General features: G+C 37.0%; 1 protein-coding gene across 2 annotated transcripts; it reads right to left on the bottom strand.

Moving 5' to 3' along the window:
- Nucleotides 1–3,392: 3,392 nt before the first annotated feature.
- On the bottom strand, nt 3,393–17,730 carry tbx20 (T-box 20). 2 transcript variants are annotated; one of them, XM_023331621.1, is made up of 8 exons: nt 17,292–17,730; nt 16,260–16,497; nt 15,217–15,381; nt 14,332–14,440; nt 12,560–12,718; nt 11,170–11,246; nt 7,577–7,692; nt 3,393–6,450 (listed from the first exon to the last, which is right to left on the bottom strand). In XM_023331621.1, exons 1-8 carry the CDS (start codon nt 17,419–17,421, stop codon nt 6,122–6,124), a joined length of 1,323 nt encoding a protein of 440 aa, XP_023187389.1. In that variant the 5' UTR covers nt 17,422–17,730; the 3' UTR covers nt 3,393–6,121. The 2 variants fall into 2 exon arrangements, with proteins under 2 accessions (XP_023187389.1, XP_005814591.1); XM_005814534.2 differs by having other exon boundaries at nt 7,577–7,689.
- Between the last annotated feature and the right edge of the window lie 1,346 nt (nt 17,731–19,076).

Raw genomic sequence — 19,076 nt, 5'->3', positions numbered from 1 at the left:
CCATCCTGTTTCCCTGCTATCAGGCCTTGTTGTCTTTGGAGGGGCCGCAGTTGGGCTGGACACCTGCCACTGTGCAGAGAGGAGGAGATAGACTGAGTTTATTAGGGGCACTGAGAGGAGAGATGGAGGGTGACACCTGTGCGGATGGGATGGTGATGCGTTACAGCAGTAAAAGTGACCCCTAAAGGTCTATCTACACTTTATATTCCAGCTGTAGTCTGTGTATATATCACTGTAGTGATTATCTCAGCAGATATTATTGAATGTTGTTTTAATCAATCTTTTAGATGAAAATTATTAATTATGTTTGCTTTAATTTTGAAAATTTGAGTGAGAATTAGGGCTGAAACAGTTAATCGGATTAATCATGATGAATCAATTACTGAAATGATGGTCTACTAATTTAGTAATTGATTAAATTACTAAATTAGTTGAGTATACAGACTCAAAAACAACATATTCAGAGCAGTAATTAAGCTAAGCTCTACTATATATATATATATACATATAAACATTTTGTTTTTACGATGATAACACCATTGTCTGTATGTTTTAGCCACTATCAGATTTCTTATTTGTATTATTTTCTTTGCTGGTTTTATGAGAGCATTAATAAATATTAAAATATAATTAAATGCAGTCACTGTGTGTGGTTTAGTGATGTATATCACAGTTCTTTATGTAACAGACAAACTAAAGAGCCCTATTTTAAATGGGTAGGTCTATGTTTTTCCTGGATTTGTTTGTCAGGCTGTTGTTGCTGTGTCTTGCGGTCACTCTCACACATTTACCTAACAAAGACTGCAAATAAGTAATAAGTAGTTCTAGTTAAACAAAATATCTTGATCAAATTCCTATCACCAAGCCCTTATATGTTTAAATGTGCATGCACCACCATTTTGAAAGATTTTATATTTATAAAGTTTTACTTGCTTTAAAAATAAGTGAGCAACATTTTCCACATGTTTTATTTGGTTAAAGACACAAGATCAGAGTTCCCAAACTTGATGCTGTCAGTGATATACCTGCAGTCGATTTTATTTTATTTGGGGATAGGAAGAAAATTGTAAACATTTTATTAAGCTTCCAAGTCTTATATCAGTAAAGGCAGTAGACTTAAATTTTCATGTCAAGGATATTACTCACTTTTACTTTGCTAAATTCAAGTTGTAATAACAAATGTCAGAGGAAATTCTGCTTTGGTCTCAATGTCAAACTAAATTTGGCAAAAATCGTCCCCATTTGAAATGGGACCAGTTTAGTAAATGAAGTTAAATTAGCTTGAGCTCCAACAGGAAGCCTTGTCATCTCTGTTTGTCCTCGGATCATTTTGCTTTCAATGTGAATCTCCCCTCCAACGATTTTCCATTGTTTGACAACAGGTTTCACGTTTCACCACAAACATTTCCGTGTCTGTGTCCTTTGTCCTGCCCCAAGCAGTTTGTGGCCTGTTTGTTAAAAGCACTTTGTCGCTAAATTTGACTTGGCACATCTTGTCAGGAGAGATGGCAGCTGATGAGACTCCTGACCTGCAGATAAAACATCCATTTAAGTGGCTTGTCTGGGACTATTTGGTGCTCTTAACCTATTAGCATATTGTTAGCCATTTCCAAGATGGTGCAGCGGCGGATATACAATACTGCAGCCAGTCACCACACAATAAAGAACCACCTCTTACTCTGTCGCTGCGCTAAATGTCGTCTCCGACGTTGTAATGCTTGCCGGCCGTCCTCCTCCAGATGATTCAAATGACCGCTAAAAGCCTTAGGGAAGGGGAAAAAAGGGCCAAAATGCAAAATTGATGGAAATGACATTAGATTCAGCTCATGCTCCTCACTGTGTAAATTATACCCCAAAATGGACTCTCTGGCCCAACTGTTGGCTCCAATTTGCTTGGCCATACCTCATGGTGGCTTGTCTTGCCCTTCCCTTCTCCCTTTAATCCAATCAGAGCCACACTGGATGTTATTTATTTGTTTATTTATTTATTTTCGAAGGATGTAACCGATTCTTATCAGGGCAGAAGTAGTGGCTTCTTCCTGGTGAAACGGTGACTAACGTCCCGCCATCGATCCGTCAGTTCGTCTGCGGTGGCGGCTGATGGCTCTGGTGATAGACTGCTCCGTGTGTGTTTATATGTATGAGTGTTTGCCCTTGAAGTCAATAATGCACATACAGGCATATTTATCAAGCTGTGGCACTTAATCTTTTGTTTGGTTTTTCAGGTCATGTGTTTTTGTCTCTTGTGAAAAGCAGAGGCCTACACCTCGGATCAGGCAGTTAGAAGAGTTGCTTTGCAGCCATAAAATTGACCATTTAAATGTTTTTGTGCACTCTCCCTGTGCTTTTGGTGTTTTCCACCTCTCTAACTAATCTTCAGGTGTGAACAGAGAGACCTTTCTTGGGAGTAACTAATATTTAGTCTTCAGTATCCCTACAGCCAGATCAGAGAATGGATGCACTGAAGTTTTTATATTATTTACTTCCACAAGTGTAGTATTATGGCTTTGGTGTTGAGTCTTCACTTGATGTGTATATATATGAACAACGTTATGAGGAATTTCTTTGGGTGTATTGCTTTTTTAAGTCAGACCAACAGGCTAATCAACAGCTCTTGAAAAGTGGAAAAGTATGGAATTTGGATATGGATGAGCATGAAAAACAAAAATAGTGTGTGTAGATGATAAAATAATATTCATGGCACCAAAACTAACAAATTATATAATTCTGAGGCACTTTTGAGTTTTATTTTTGTGTTAAAATGCTCCTGGTAAATGGTAAATGCCTAAATGGTGCCATTTAAAATGTTCTTTTCTAGTCTAGACATCGAAATGGACCAAAAATGAACACATGAATCAGAAAATCTGGGTGTCCAAATTATAGATGTTTTTTATAGATATTTGTAGGAATGCATCCTGTATGAGCTCATGCCAAAGCATCCCAATTAGATTTCTAGCCATACTTTGACTAGACCTTTATTTTCAGAACCATTAAGAGATGGACCCACAATTATGCTTTGGATCAAAGCTCAAGAAGATGATGTAAAATTTTTCTCATTACAAAATATATTTAAAGGAACACCAGTTAACTCTGCAAGAAAAATAAACTTTATTTCTTGATTTCTGTCTGTTGAGAAGATGCCACTTAATTGTCATCTGGGTATATTTCATATTGTCATTTATTGAATATTAAGTTACAAAAGACTCATTATACTAACATACTTATGAAGCATAGACGACGTTTAATTGCTATTAATATTAATGGATTCTATGTAATTACTGAACCATTTTACTGTTTATTTTGACAAATTATTACCTCTTGTAATTAACATTTTATTTAAGGGTTAAGATCATAATTTTGGATTTCTTAAAGAATTTTTTATTTCATTTGTCCTATTTTTTTTTACACTAAAAGACATTCCTGAATTGCAGAACTGAAACGTACTGGAAGCTTAGGTTGTGCTCATGCTAGCAGCTATACATCAAAAAATCCTAAATCTGATGTTTTGCAGGTTTTTCTTTTAATTTCTTCAAATATTTAGGCCAAAAGGTGTTACTGTAGGATGTAATCACAAAGCCCAATATATTGTTTTCAGTGCCATTTATGTTTCCGCTTACGAAACTTTCCTCATTGAAATGTTTTCAATAAGTTGACTTTTCAAAATACTCAATAGCATTTCTTCCCTAATTATTTTATTTTATTTTCATCTAGGAAAAAAAGAGAAAAAAAACAGAAAATGTTTTGATTGTGATTCATATATATTTCTCATGGTTTACAAATAACTTTAAATGTGATACAGCACATTACAGATTCTTTCCACAGATCAAAATAAATATATTGCACTTAAAAATCAGTAAAACAAAAACTTATTGGGGTCAGATTATGGTAGACAAAACATTAAGAAAAAACAAAAAAGGTTATCTTCAATAAAAAAAATCAAAACCCAAAGGTATTTACGTGTACACTGGAAAAAAAAAAGTAAAACTCAGTTCAAGCTGGACATCAGATAAGGACGTCTTTGAAAAAGAAAGTCTTCTGCAAACCAAGAAGATCAAATCAAACGTTCATAATCGGCTTGTGGATGTGAAAAGGTTGCAGAGGTCATTGCAACCTGTTTGCAGCATTTGTTTGCCTGGCTCTTTTGGAACATTTCTGAATAATCTGATCTTCATGCAGCAACAAACTATTGTTAGAAGTGACACCTTTCATTATTTTCACAAAAAGCAGAAAACTAAATCAACATTGGTAACTGCTGTCACATCATTTCAGCCTTTTGCAAGCGGGAACAAAAACTTGCATGGACTAAAAATCTAAATATTCAGGAATATTTTGGTGTATTACCAGGACAGATTTGCAAATCTGGTCTCTCTGTTTGTTTGTTTGGTTTTTTAAAAAATAAATGACCAAAACAGCGAGCTATATGTCAGCTCTTCATGCTTCCAAATTTCTCCTCTCTCTGTGCTTTTAAATCAGGACACAGAGTTATTACTTCAGGGTGTAAACGTTGAATCAACTCAACCTGCTGCATATAGCCTGCAGGTAGTTTTAGTTTACTACACCCCATCTGAAGGTTGCAGAGACCTTCACCAAATCTCTGTAAAGCTTGACCCAATTTAAACGATTAAATTTGGTCGTTTAGGTCTCTCCACTCTTAAATTGAGTCCATTTCTACCAGTTGATGTTGCTGTTTTTCTTCTCGTATGTTTTTATTATTACTTCTGACTGCTTGCCTGGAAGCAACTTTTAAATGTTTCCTCCTTAAGAAGACTAGGAGCATTAAGATCAGATACAATTTACTTTTTTGATTTAATTCATTTGGCCTAGACTCTGAGCTCTGCAAGTGCACCGAAGGAGGATGAAATACGTTCTCATATTCTTTCTCAGCTCTGTTGTAGAGGAAAGTTTTTGAAATAAGGTGTGAGATTCAGCTTTGTTGCCATCATTAATGATATTTTATGGTAATGGTGTGAAGTAGACATGAGCCGGACTGCGACTCTCGTGGTATGATGACCTATTACAATTTCACGGTATTTATGAAAAATTAAAAATGTAATTAGTGAAGCTATTTGCTTGTGTAGAGCCTGCAGTTTGCTGCTAAGTGGTTTAAAACAGCATTAACTTAGTAAGTGTGGTGGGTGACGCTTCATTTTTATTTCCTTTCTTGTAAGCATGTCTGAGATATATTGTAGCCATCCTTCAGCAAGCTGACCAGCAGTATGTAGCAACAGGTCAGAAAGGTCTAGTGCTGATTATCCTCCAAACAGTGGGAGAAAACTCAAACATCTGCACTTTCTCTGGAATCTCCTTGAAATGATTTTGAACCATTTTGAATTGAAAACAAAAACAGTTTTGACAAACTGGTATCATCCTTTGCCAGATGATGTGTAATATGTCTAAAATACAATCCTTGGGGAAACAATAAGTTGCTGCACTCTATCTTTGATGACGCAGTCTGCTCTCACAGCCTCGGTTAAAGGCAGGTTGTAATACCTGCTGTGACCAGGCCTTTAAAACAAAAACATTTTGCTCTTTTACACGTGAAGTCCTTCATTCCATGTTAAAACATACAAAGTTAAGCAATGTGTGTGTCTACTGCAGTCAGCATGCGTTCTAGTATTCTTTTTTTTTATAATTTACAGTGAGAAACCTCTGAGTATGTAGATCCCAGAGTGCGTTGTCGTTATTCTGAACTGTACATATGGCTGGCTCTCCTAACAGAGAGGAGCCAAGATGGCTGCTTGTTCCATCCAACCACCCTCTGTCATTTTTAGGAATCGCACCCTGCGGGGTTTTGCTGCCATTTTAAAAACATTTAGAAACTGTACTTTGTATTCGAGGGCTGAAATAAAACATGCATGCACATATTTTTGTCTTGCATTTGCTTTGTAATGAAGTTGTCAGTCTTTTCCTACATCGGAGCTGTTCTTAGGAGTCAGATCCTGAGAGAGGAGCACAGTCTGCCTCAGTTCAGCGTGCAGGTTCCTCTTCATGTCACCCCACTCTCTGCAGGTGAATTATTTACAACCAGAGGGACAGGTGCAAGCCAGATGAAGAGTGATGAGGATTAATGGTCTGCCCCTTTCGAAGGTCAGACTGATTTCTGGCCCTCTACTCTGTGAAGTCATACAAAGGGCGTCATGACTGTGGAGGAGTGGCGGAGTCCCTGGATGGCAGCGTATGGCCCCTGCTGGAAGTAGTGGTGGTAGCGGGGCATGTGGAAGGAAGGGAAGGACGGCCCGCTGCCCTGCATGGTTCCAGCCAGAGCGCTGGGCGTCAGCGGCATGCCTAGCCGGCTGTACGGGGGCAAGGATCCCTGGATGGGGTGGGGTAGGGAGGCGGTTCCGGTGCCTATGGCTGACAGGGTCTGAGGATGCTGGAAACCCGAGAAGCCTGAGGTGGTGGTAACCCAGGAGCTCAGGGAGAGGTTGTCTGAGGCCGTAAACGCTGATCCTGCAGGAGGAAAAGATGGAGGTAATCACCGGGCTGATCAGATTAGTTAGAGGGAAACTACGATGCTTCCTGGGACAGATTAAAATCGGTTTATGAGCGAAACAAAACCTTTCACACTGAGGTGTTTTCTGGTCTCTTCTCACTTTAAACCCAAATAAGCCGCTGCTGAAAACTACCCCCAAACCCAACGTTTACACTTGCATGTGAAAACTGCAATCATACAACAGTATGTCTTTGAAAAGCAGAAGTGTAGCCTGCCGCACAACCAACTAGAATGCAGCAAGTGCATTCTGAATGATGAGTCAACAACAAAACACTTTCTTTTGTCTTTTCCAGTATTCACTGTACTGCACATGCAGTGATAAAACCATCTGACCAAACATCTTGCAGCTCAGCTTGGGTTGCTAGGTGACAGGGCTGAACTTGACTGGGATTGCATCTCCATAAAGCTTGCCTGCAGAGCAAAGCAGTAAGACTTCCTGGTAGATGGCTGAGTTGACTGTGGACTTCAGAAAGCAAAGTGAACCAGAACCAAGAGATGACATGAAATCCCATATCGCTACAGACCATGGAAACTAAATACTGAACTCAACTCAACTTGAAACCTGTGCTACTCCTCTCTTCCTCTTCTTTCCAAATGAAATGCAAACTTTACTTTCATCTGAAGAGAGGTCTGTGGACCACTGAGCAGTTGTCCAGTTCTTTTTCTCCTGGTTTCAGGTAACATAGTTCTGAGACAAGAGATGTGATTTCTGAGCATCGAGGGTTTTAATGCACTGACTCTGGTCTCAGTCAACTCCCTTGAAGAACCTCCAAATTCTTGAAAAGATTTTGCTTGACAATCCGGTCGGGGCTACAGTGGTCCCTGTTGCTGGTGCATATTTTCCTTTCACACAATTTTCTATGAATATGCTGTAATATTTTCACAATATCCAAATTTTAAGAGTCATGGAATAGGTTTTTTTTTTATTATCTGTAAGCCATAACCATTAAAATAAAAATAAAATGTAATTCTTTAAAAAGATTTATTATATTATATTACGTAATATAAAATAATTATATATATCTATATGATTCACTCAGTGAATTGAGTTACTGAAAATAATGAACTTTTCAGAGTGCTCACCTCTGGTGTGTGTGGTGTGTCCGTCCTCGCTCAGGTTCTCCTCGTCGCCAGCGTAGGTTCTGATCGGCGATCGGGCGTACGAGTGCTTGTGGATCAGATTCTCAACACTTTCCCTGCAGCAAAAGCCAAAGAGAGAGCCCCAAAGTAAATCTCTTTGTTTCTTTTGTTTTATCATTGCACTAGCAGTGATGTGTAGCTTACACCCAGCGCTAGATTACTAAGTCAAAGAGTTACACAGTAATATCTAGTTTTGCTTTCAGCACACACTGACCCTGGCTTTTTCTACATAAAATACATAAATGCAATGGGAAAGATTTTAATTCCCGCCACAATTGTATGATACATTTTCCATGACAACCTTACAAAGATAACAGGAAAGACGCATCATTTAGCAAAGTTTTCTTATCTGGTGGACTTTAACAGCGGTGACTTCTGAGTCAGTTTTGTCCTCTTTTTCTAATTTGGTCATGAAAAATTATAAAGACACTACATAAAGCAAAATAAAAGTGGCATAAATGATCAAGAACACTCCCATATCCCACTGACCTCCCTTTTCCTACAGGACTTTTATCTTATTACATCAAGGATCAAATCAAATCTTTAATTAGAGTTGTCAACATATTGTAGTTTTGATAATGAATCATCAATCATCAGATGGAACTTCTGTTTTTATCCAAAATATAAAAATAAGCTTTTTTTGGTGTGATAAAAACATAAGCTAGCTATGATGGTGTGTCAGGGCTATTGCTGATAGAAAAGAAGAAAAAACCAGGAGTAACTTTCTGCTAAGAAAAACTCATACATTTTGAGATTAATCTCAAACTTTTTCTGAAGAAATTATGGACATTTCTGAGTTTTAAAAGTAAAAAAATTGCTAGAAAAAAAATCTTAACTTCTGGGGGAAAATGTCAATGGTCCAAAATCTGCCAGTTTTAAACAATATTAATGAAATACTGACTTAAAATAAGTGCCTATGTCTTTCAGAAAAGTTATTTGCAAGTTAGTTTTGTCTTATTTCAAGTGTACTAACATTTTTTCACTAGAACCCAGAGCAAAAATACTAGTAAGATTTTGTGTTTTTTGCAGTGTATGAAAAAGTTCAACAGGTCTGAATATTTTTCCAATGAACTGTTTATGTGGCGTCACTCAGTGAAATAAGCTCTTGTGTTGCTGTGAGTGTGTTTAGGTTGTGTATTTACTTTGTTTTTCAGCTGGTGTGTGTGGATTCAGGCACATGTGTGTCATGTATGTGTTACCAGTCCCACAAACTGCATTAGCTCATTTGAGACTTGTCAGGGAGCACTTCTAAACCGCAGTGACAGATATTGTTGGGGGAGGCGGTGTGTGTTCATGTGTGTGCATCATCAGACCAATGCGTCCACATTAGCAGCGTCCCGCCTCAGCCCCACCCCTATGGAGCCCAAAACCCTCCAATTAGGTTAGGAAAGTGCAATATCTGTCAGCAGAGGAGTACAAATGTGTGTGTTTTTATCAGTGTTGGGCCCCCGCGGCGCAGAAGCCAAAGCAAACTCCCACAGTGCATGGCAGTGGGGTGGGGGGGGACAGGGGAGGAGGAGCATGCTGGTTTCAATCAGTCACTGCAGCCAATTGAATTACAGTGTGTTTTAGTGCAGTGGCCGACTCCAGACTAATGTGATTTCTGCAGCTCCCGAAGACCAATTGATCAGGTCTAATTCACAGCCCTCACAAAGAGAAAGACGGAGAAGTACAAGGGGGAGGAAGGGTCGTCTGGATGCGTTCGGCGGTCTCTGTTTGGGATCTTTGATTGAGGGAAATGAGCAGATGGCTTGATTTTGTCAGCTGATTTTGGCCACAGTGCCGGAATCGGGAATTACGAGAAGTTTGTGTTTTGGCTGCGTCTGCTGAAATCTGCAGAGGCACGGCAGTTCTTAGTCTCTGCGTTTGTCTGAAACTCACGTTCTTGGAATTCTGTGCATTATATTGTTGGGATGAAAACTAAAGTAAGGGAAAAGAAAGGTAGCAGAGGAAGATAAGATGTGAAGATGGACAAAACAATGTTTTGACTAAAAAAGCCTTTTATTGGCACAAACCTAAAGAATGTAGAAATTTGAGTTGAGAAACAGATGAAAAGTTTATTTTAAAAAGTGACCTATATTAACTCACCGTATGTTTCTCATTTTAACAGTGACATATCAACTTTATGCAGACAATGCAGTAATGGGCTCTGGTGAGCAAGCTGCTGCTGCCCTATTTGTTTAGTAAATGACCCAGTGCTTCATTTAAAATGAACTATTACTTGATTTTATAAATACATTTTTCAGGTATTTTTAAATTAATAACTTTAACAAGCAACACATTTAAAGTTAGCAGTTGAATTTCTAAGGCACCAAAACTCACATTTGTCTGTGATTGATGTAAATTATATCTAACAAATAAGTTTTAAAAATTTTCAGCTACATACCACACTAAGCAGCTTTACTATAATTGTGATCTTTGCTCATTTCAGAAGAATGTGGATAAGTGGTCCCTTCAATAACAAAGTCAACATACAGTCAAATGATTAACCTCATCAATAAAAAGCATCATTGTCGTTGCTTCTTATCTGTAATGTAACTTATCCATAATTTACTGGCATCATTGTCATGTATTAGAAAAGATAAGTTATTGATATTTCAATGTTTAATTGATTTCTTTTTGTTTTCTTATGTTTAATCTTTAAAAAATTAAAATGTCTGCAGCAGAGACTCTGTGGTTTCATTCAAAGGCAGAAGAGTCACTAAGAGATCTGTTAACGTTTAGCCAGCCAACATTCACATTTGAAAGAAGATTGCACCCAATTTTAACACTTTACACACTTTTAATTAGCTCAAACTTTTCTTATTTGTGTAAATCCACTTGTGTACATTTCCACGTGATGCAGACCTTTTTTTTTTATTGTTGATATGGTTTTACTGTGCTTGTACTGTAAAAGCTTTTTTATTTTTACAAATCCAGCCACGGACTTCAGCTTTGAATTATTAAATTGCCATATTTCTTTTATGGAAACCATTATATGCACTCTATGTCCACTATGTTTAGCTGCATTGTTTCTGGTAAATATGCATATAAGTCATATAAAAATTCTTTGTTTCATTTAATTTTATTATATGACTCAAGCTAAAAAGAAAAAGGTAAAAAACAAAAAAGCGACCCATCTGTCAGAGCAGGTCATTACAAGCTATAAGGAAAGAGGAACGAAGATCTTAACAATGAGGAAAAGACAAGGAGAAAAAATTCACAAATGGCAAAAGGAGAATAGAGCGGTTACAATTATGAAAAAGAAATGGAAAACAAAACAGAATAAATAAATCACTGAGTAAGAAGAACAAAAATCCTCAACAATGACGTGAACATGGATTAGGGGAAAAAGTGAAAAACATGGTATAAACTCGGATGATCAGCATGAAAAAACAGTAGAGGAAAGGGACATGTTAAATATTTAGAAGAAGAGCGAAGTGAAGGAACACAGAAAAGATAAAGATGTAAAAGAAACAAGAAAGATCCTGATGAATAAAATCGTGTGTGTCTTATCAGAGGCCAACAAACAGTGCTGGGCCCAGAATCCCCTGTACCTCTCCATGTCCGTCAGCCGCGACGAATCCCTGAAACCTTTGGCGAACGGGTTGCTGTCGATCTTCAGCTTGGTTATCTGGGAAAAACACACACCAGCAGAAAACCAGTGAGACACATCTCACTGGTTTCTCTTCTCTGCTCCAAACACTTTTTTTTCATTCTTTTGTGAAGGATCAGATAAATTCTTCTTTAATTAAAGTTAATTAAGTAGGTAATTTTGTGTCTAAACGTAATTCTTTTATTGCCACATTATCAAATCTAGTGTCAATATTTGTTAGCAATTTCTAAAAATCAATGATTGGCATGTCTTCTTACTGTAAAATAAGTTATTCTTTAACTTAGAAATAAGTTTAATGAACACAATTCTTTGTAAAAAAATATACTACTAAAAAATAAATGTCACTTGTCCTGGTTTCTATTTTATAAAACCTTTCTACAACATATAGCATATAATTAAAACATTTTTTGCTCAGAATAATGTTAGTTTTATTCATAAAATTAAGAATATTTTACAAAAAACTCTTTAATAAAATAAAAAACTGTAGATTATAGACACATTAAAGTATGCTTTCATACTTTAATGGAAACATTGAGTTCAGGATAATCTGCAAGGCGCAAGGACAGCAAAAAATAAGACACAATGAAAAGCAAGTTTTTATACTGCAAACAGAATAAACTCAAATTGATTAATTCTTTTAAAGTATGCTCCCATACTTTATTGTGGTTCCAAATATCATTTTCACTTGATAAATTGATGAGAGACGAATCTTAAGTCTGGTAATTTTGAGAACAAGTACCTCGAACTGCTCACCAGGGGGCGCCACAAATAAAAGTCTTTCACTGCCAACAGCTATGAACACAAGACAATCACACACACACACTCACACTTGAGGATGATTTAGCGAGACAAATTAACCTAACAGTCTCGTTTTTGGACTGTGGGAGGAATCTGGAGTACCCAGAGAGAACCCATACATGCTCATGGAACATGCAAACTCCATGCAGAGAAATTCCAGGTTGGGATTCAAACTCAGGACCTTCATGCTGCATGGGGCTGTAAGACTTTAATGATTCTTCCAAAAAAAAATAGATGTTTCAGGACACGAAGTTGGCAACATCTCAATATTTTGTTTGTGTGTTTGATGTCCGTCATCCACCTTCACTGTGACTTTGTGTATCACATAATGTTGAGATTACAACATAGTAATAAATATCGATTTATGATTATCACTTTAAAATTGCCACCCTCTGATTCAGATCACACGTTTGATCTCAGTTTATACATAACTCCTGTCCTGATAAGGTTTCTGTGAGGAACTCAAATGCTCCTGAACAGAAAAAAGACGACAAGCAGAGACACAAAGTCGTGATTTGACTTAATTTACTCACCAGCTGGTTCTGATAGGCCGTGACGGCGGTGAAGACCGTCTCAACGAACACGAAGGTGCGAAACTCCTCCGATTTGAGGTTGAGCAACGAAGCGGTGTGGTCCTTCTTCTTAATGATGTGAACTCGTGGCTGGTACTTGTGCATAGAGTTCAGGATGATCTACAAAGAGAGGAAAAATAAAATACAATGAAAAGAAGGTTTTTCATACTGCAAACAACAGAATAAACTCTAAAATGTATAAATTATTTTCTTATTTTGCATCAGAGAGGTTGGAGTTGACTGTTCTCCTTGACATGGCCTATCAGTCAGCCTCACATGTTGGACCCACCGGACATTACCCTTCGTTACTGTTTACACTGTAAATCACTCCCACCAACACTAACTGGACGACCTCCAGGTCCTCAACAGATGCAGGGCAGCCTTCTGTGCTAATTTGTTGTTGTTCCTCAGGACAACAGACAAACTGAAAGTCTTTGGTCTCTTAATACTTACACATAGTAAAGGACCAAATAGACTCGGACACAGTGTTAAATGTAACTCTTTAAGTGTTTATTTAACACTACAAAATTTACTGTATACATGTATAAAGACATAATAAAGAAAAATGACAAAGGAATAAAACTACAGCTCAGCGTAAACCCAGTAATGACATGATTAAAACATGATTGCTCTCATTGCCTGACATCACGTAAGAAGATGATTTCAGAAATTAAAACAAAACCCAGTAAAGATGCTGGTTAATTTGTGTTTGTTCTCAGTTTTCTTTCAATTTGAATTAAAGTTTCCCGAACAGAGGAAATTTGAACCTTTGACAAAGAGGCACGCTATGGTTTCTTAAAACATTATCTGTGGTCAGTAGAGTGTTGGATAAAATTGTCAAATTAAGGGTTTGCAAACTCTACTGTTCACAGACCCGTATTTATCCTCATAAAACCCATTCACATATTTCCAACCTAATCACAAACACTATTTCTGGTATTTTTAGGCCCATTCTGCTATTTAGAGCAACTATTCCACTGAAACTCAAATCCTGCAGTTATTATTATATATTTATTCTGAAATATTGACTGGTTCTTTATCACTTTTGATCAGATTTAGGTTTATTAGGAGTCTTTGAGCAAGGTTCAGAGACGTACTGAAGGCTCTGGAGCTGTAGACTCCTGGCCTATCTGGTAAAATAAGAGAAAAATATAATATGAAGACAAAGAATGGAAAGGAGAAACTCAAAAGAGGTGGGCAGAGAAAAAAATAATAATTTTGTTCTCAGTCTGCAAATCAGATCTTATTTATCCACTAATTCAGGCCTTAATTTCAAAAAGTCAACAAAAAAGCAAAACACTGAAATCTCATCAAAAGGAATAAATGAAATAATCATATCAGCTACAGATCACATCGTTACAAAAATGCAGCTTAGCGTATTTAAAATTAATTAACAAAATGAATTAATTGTTGCATGGATTTAATTTGCGCTGCCATAAATGTCTTAAACCTGGTAGATTTATTGTTTATTTTACTCTAAGGTTTTAAATCAGTAATATATAAATATTAAGACAGTATGATCAAATAAAACGGAGTAAAAAATATATCTTTCTGTTTTTGTTGGTTCATGTATTGACTTCCTTGTTTTAGTTGTGCATTCTAGGAACTATTTGTATGGTTTTGTCTGCTCGGTAAGACCTAAGTCAGGCTGTGTTTGCTATTTTAATTATTTTTACGGCTCCATAAAAACCTATTTGTTGTCATTTTCGGAGAAAAACAAAAGTTGCTCTCACATGTCCGTGCTGGTCCAGCTCGTTGTTCGTCAGTTTGACCTTCTCGAAGGAAACCATCTGCTTCATCAGCTGCTCTCCGGTGAACGGAGAGTCCGGGTGGACGTACAACCTGCCGGAGGAGAGCGCGACATCTCACTTCTGATTGGCCGAGAGGCATTCGAAGCGCAGCCGCCACGACCAATCAACGCGCGGATCTTGATTGACTCTAATTGGCACTTAGCAAACATTTCGTTGTAAAACTTCTGACTAAATCCTGTCATTTCTTCGAGCGTGGAGAAAGAAAGTCGTTTTTAAAGGATATAATGCTTAGTTTTTCTTGAAAATTTGCCGAATTTGATTTATTATATCACGATTAAAGCCGTTTATGCTCATCACTCTTTATTTTCAGGTGTGCACTAACTAGGAAAATATTTACTTTTTTTTCCAGAAAGAACTGACTGTGTCCAGAATCTGAATAATTATCCAGAGCCTGAAATAATTTATATAACTCTGTAATTACATGTTAATTACGTGACAAATAGATGGCTGAATGGTCGTCTATTTTTTCGATAAAGGTGGAAGATCAATAAGTGCTATTGGTCTTCTGAACAAATAATAGATAAGCACCGAAAGTATGGTTGTTGCATGGAGACTACACATATAATCGTCCTTGATGCATAAAAAATAAAACACGAAAATACAACAACTTTAATTTGTTTATATACTTTATACTTTATATACTTTTATATACTTCAATTCGCCTCTAAGGCTAACTTAAATAATATTTGTTTAAATCTTTACATCTTTACCAATTTTAAAGAGCTAGAAACGTGACTTCATTTTGCGAGTTATTCGAAAAATCATCCTGAAGACCCCTGGACAGATGGAGCGTGTTGGGGTCTTTACCTGGCGGGCAGAGGGGGGTCGGCTTTGCCGGCCACCAACCAGGAGGAACGGTGATAGGCGTAGCGGTACCGCTTGTTGTCCACCGGAACAATATCCATCAGCACGATGTACTTGGAATCCTGGTCCACTCCGGAAAAAGAGACCCGGATGGTAGGAAACATCCGCCTGTATGTGACATATTTTTTTTATTCTTATTTTTATTATTTATTTATTGGGGGAAAAAGCTTACAACAGATCAACAGATCAATATTTTATATCGCTTTGCAATATGAAATATTATTTAAAACTAAATAATATACAAAATTAATACTAAATGAGTTTTTTTATTATTTATTCTGACTTAGTCACAAATAACAGTATAATGCTGGCGGAAGTAAAATTTAAAAAAAAAATTATTGAACATACTGACCAGAAAAGACAATAGCCAATAAGATAAAACACGACGCAGAAGGGAGCAACAAGTAAAAACCAAAGTAAAACAAAGTCTGGACAAACAGCAGTGAGAGAACTGAAATCTGATTTTTAAAAGACTGAAAAAATTACAACCAAATCTTATGTTACCATCAAATTATGAGAACCATGTTAGATTAAGGCGAAACATTCCAATTGTGAAATAATAATATTCCCATTTAGTGACATTTTCTCAGCTGTTTGAATTATGTTACATTTAAAGAAGTTGCATATGCGCCGAGTAAAAATCCCTTCAGCTGCATCATGAATTATGTAGAAAATTCAGGACGTTTTTCCTCCAAATGCAACATAATTGGAGACAGCACTTTTATTGTTAATTAAATATTTTGCATTGGGTCACACACTAAACCTGTGTGAGACCCAATAAAATGGCAGTTGGTGATAACATGGAAGCGATATTGTTGTGCATTTTATTCCTCCGCAGTCTCCGAAAAAATTCGAGCTTCGCATGCATTTTTGTCTTTATATAAAAACAAACAGTGATGTCATTATTCTACTTTTCCTCATTTTATTTTGTATTCTGTGATATTTGATGTGATCGGAGTGATTACAGAGCAGCGCGTCCGGTTTACCTTCCAGACTTGGTGATGATCATTTCAGTGCCGAGCTCGTGGAATTTGTCCCACAGCTCTTTGGTCTCCAGGCTGCACGAGATTTTGGCCATCTCCTCGCTGGGGATGCCGGGATTGGTGGGGATGAGGGGCTCCGTGCACACCGTGGGCGCGCTCCCGCTGAAGTCCCCGTGCCCGTCCAGGGACGACAGGTCAGCCAGAGCCTGCTGGTTGCAGGAGGATTTCTCCACAAATTGTTCTGGTTTTATCAGAAACGCGGGTGCGTAAACATGAAAGAGAAATGGAGAGTAACATTGAGGATCGTCCTGATATTATTTTTAAATTATTTTGTAAGAACAAGAGATACAAACCATTCTAAAATGATGAAAACATCAATAATACGACTTTTTAAACTTAAATGTACTCCAAAAATAAAACCGTGTACAATCTACAGAATTAAAACAAATAAACGAACAATAGAAAAACGTAATCATTCATGTAATTTACATTTTATATCACAGTTTGAACAGAAATTGGAAAATCATATACATTTATATTATTATATTATATTATATTATATTATATTATATTATATTATATTATATTATATTATATTATATTATATTATATTATAATAAATAAATCCACTAAGAACAAAAAATAAATAAATGAACAAAACCCGTATTTCTGTGAAAACTACACATCGCTTTTAGGAAAAAATATCCCTACTTACACATTTTCATCTTGAAAATTCCGAAGACCTCCTTTGTCGCACAAAATTATATAATAATGTATTTAATGCCCGTGTATTTTCAGAAAATAAAATTATTATTTTATACTTTCCATCAGTAAATATCGGCGCCTTGGATAAACAGGAGTGCTTAAAAGCTTAAGGTAGTTGATTGTAATTACAGGTTTCGTCACAAAAAAAATAAAAGCACCAACTTTTCTCACATTTTGGTGCTTCATTGCGTAAAATCTTACACTGTAATTATTTTTCTTCTTCAACAAACAACTTTTCAAACAATAAAGCTGGATTTCTTCCTCTCTTACCCAGAGGTTTGATGGTGTTCTCCTCCGCCTCCTTGTCCTTGCTGGACTTTCCGCTGGACATCAGGGCGGCTATGGAGAAAGCATTGGCCCGGGATGAGAGCTGCGGCTTTGGGGATGACGTGTACTCCATGTCGGTGTGTCAAAAGGCAAAAATATTCCCCTCTAAAAAAATAAAAGCAGAAAACCTCCAGAAATACCGGCCGCTTTTGGCTCCAAGCGGCAGAAGGAAGTAAAGATTGAGGAAATTACGCGCAGTTTCTTCCAGATCTCAGGACTTTCTTGCGCACAGAGTTTACAGGCGCAAACAGGTTAACAATCGGCACTCAAAAAGACAGGAAAAAGGTTTTATTGCTGCCGATGTGGTCTGGCTGGATTCATGGTGAAGGAAGAACGCACTGCTGACTCTTGGGGGCTGTCAGACCTGAGGCCGGCGGCTCTTTGGGACGCTTCAGTCTGCTCCGGTCCAGCCTTCCCTTATTATTCCAGCTTGCCCTCCAATCGCTGCCTCTGGCTCCACGTCACGCTCCCACTGGCTCACAGCGGCCCTGAAAGCGAGCAGCCAATTAAATCACCTGCTACTGCCAGGCTTTCTCTTTTTTTTTCCAAGCCAAAGACAGACAGGGCGGCAGAGACAGAGAAGAGAGGGAGATTGGAAGTAATAATGTGAGAATTTTATGACTGCAGAGGCTGATGACAGATTGAAATGACTAATATATGCAGGAAAAATCCTTTGATGTCTTGCAAAATAAAAGAAAATCTGTATTAACCTTTCCTTAGATTTTCTTTACTCTCGGTTCTTTTAGATATCAAGTCAGACTGTTGAGTGAAAGTTACCAAAGAATAAACTGAAATTGAATTGTAGAATAAAAATCTCACTCGTGTTAAATGATTTGAATATTTTTTTCTTATTATTTCTTGTACATTTTAAGACATTTAAGATCATTTGTGCAACTGTACACATTTTAAATTTATTTGAAAACATTGGGATGATTTGACTGATAAATTTAGCTAAAAGTTTCAGAAAAAATACTTCTGATACACATTTGGGAACATACTTATCAAACATATCATAACAAGATTGTTTTTACATGCTTTTGCACGAAAATTTTGACTTAGCATAATAAGTAAAACACATTTAATATTTTTGGCAGAAATATCTATATAAACAATCTGATTAAACCTGCATATTGTTTTCATGAGTTTTTTTTCTTGCATTAATTATGTACTGCTGTAGTTAAGCTGTAGCTCCATGCAGCAGTTTACTGTTTGGTTTCGTAAAGGCCAAAGTGTACAATATTTGAGGTTTGTGTCACATCTGTCATGGACAAGAAAATAAAAAATAAAATATCTTAAAGTCCAGAAGTATAAGTGATGCATTAAGGAACATTTAAAGTACAAATTTTAATCAAATAGATCGGTGAGAATAGCTGATATATGATAAATAACTGAAAGTGTGAGGCTTTACTTTGAGGTTGAAACAAACAAAAATGTATTTCCAGCAATGGTTTAGGAAAGTCAGCTGTTTCTGGATTTTGTCTCCAGAACAAACATGGATCGTTTTTGCAGGTCTTTTGTGGTGTTCTGAGAACGCAGTAAGTTCCCCATTAACTCTGATGATGTCACGGTGTGAGGTAATTTTCTGACCCACATGCAGGAAGACACTCAGGACAAGATAAACAGTTTTGAATAGACCAGCAGGCAGAGGACTTGGGAGTGAAGCTTTGGAGGATACCGTCATAGATCTGAGGTCTCAGATGAAACAACGCTTTGAAAAATCTGGGAAAT

The sequence above is a fragment of the Xiphophorus maculatus genome, chromosome 3, assembly GCF_002775205.1.
Source record: "Xiphophorus maculatus strain JP 163 A chromosome 3, X_maculatus-5.0-male, whole genome shotgun sequence".
In the NCBI taxonomy this organism is placed as follows: domain Eukaryota; kingdom Metazoa; phylum Chordata; class Actinopteri; order Cyprinodontiformes; family Poeciliidae; genus Xiphophorus; species Xiphophorus maculatus.
Note: the sequence above shows the minus strand (reverse complement) of the source record. Positions and strands in the feature narration are given on the sequence as shown.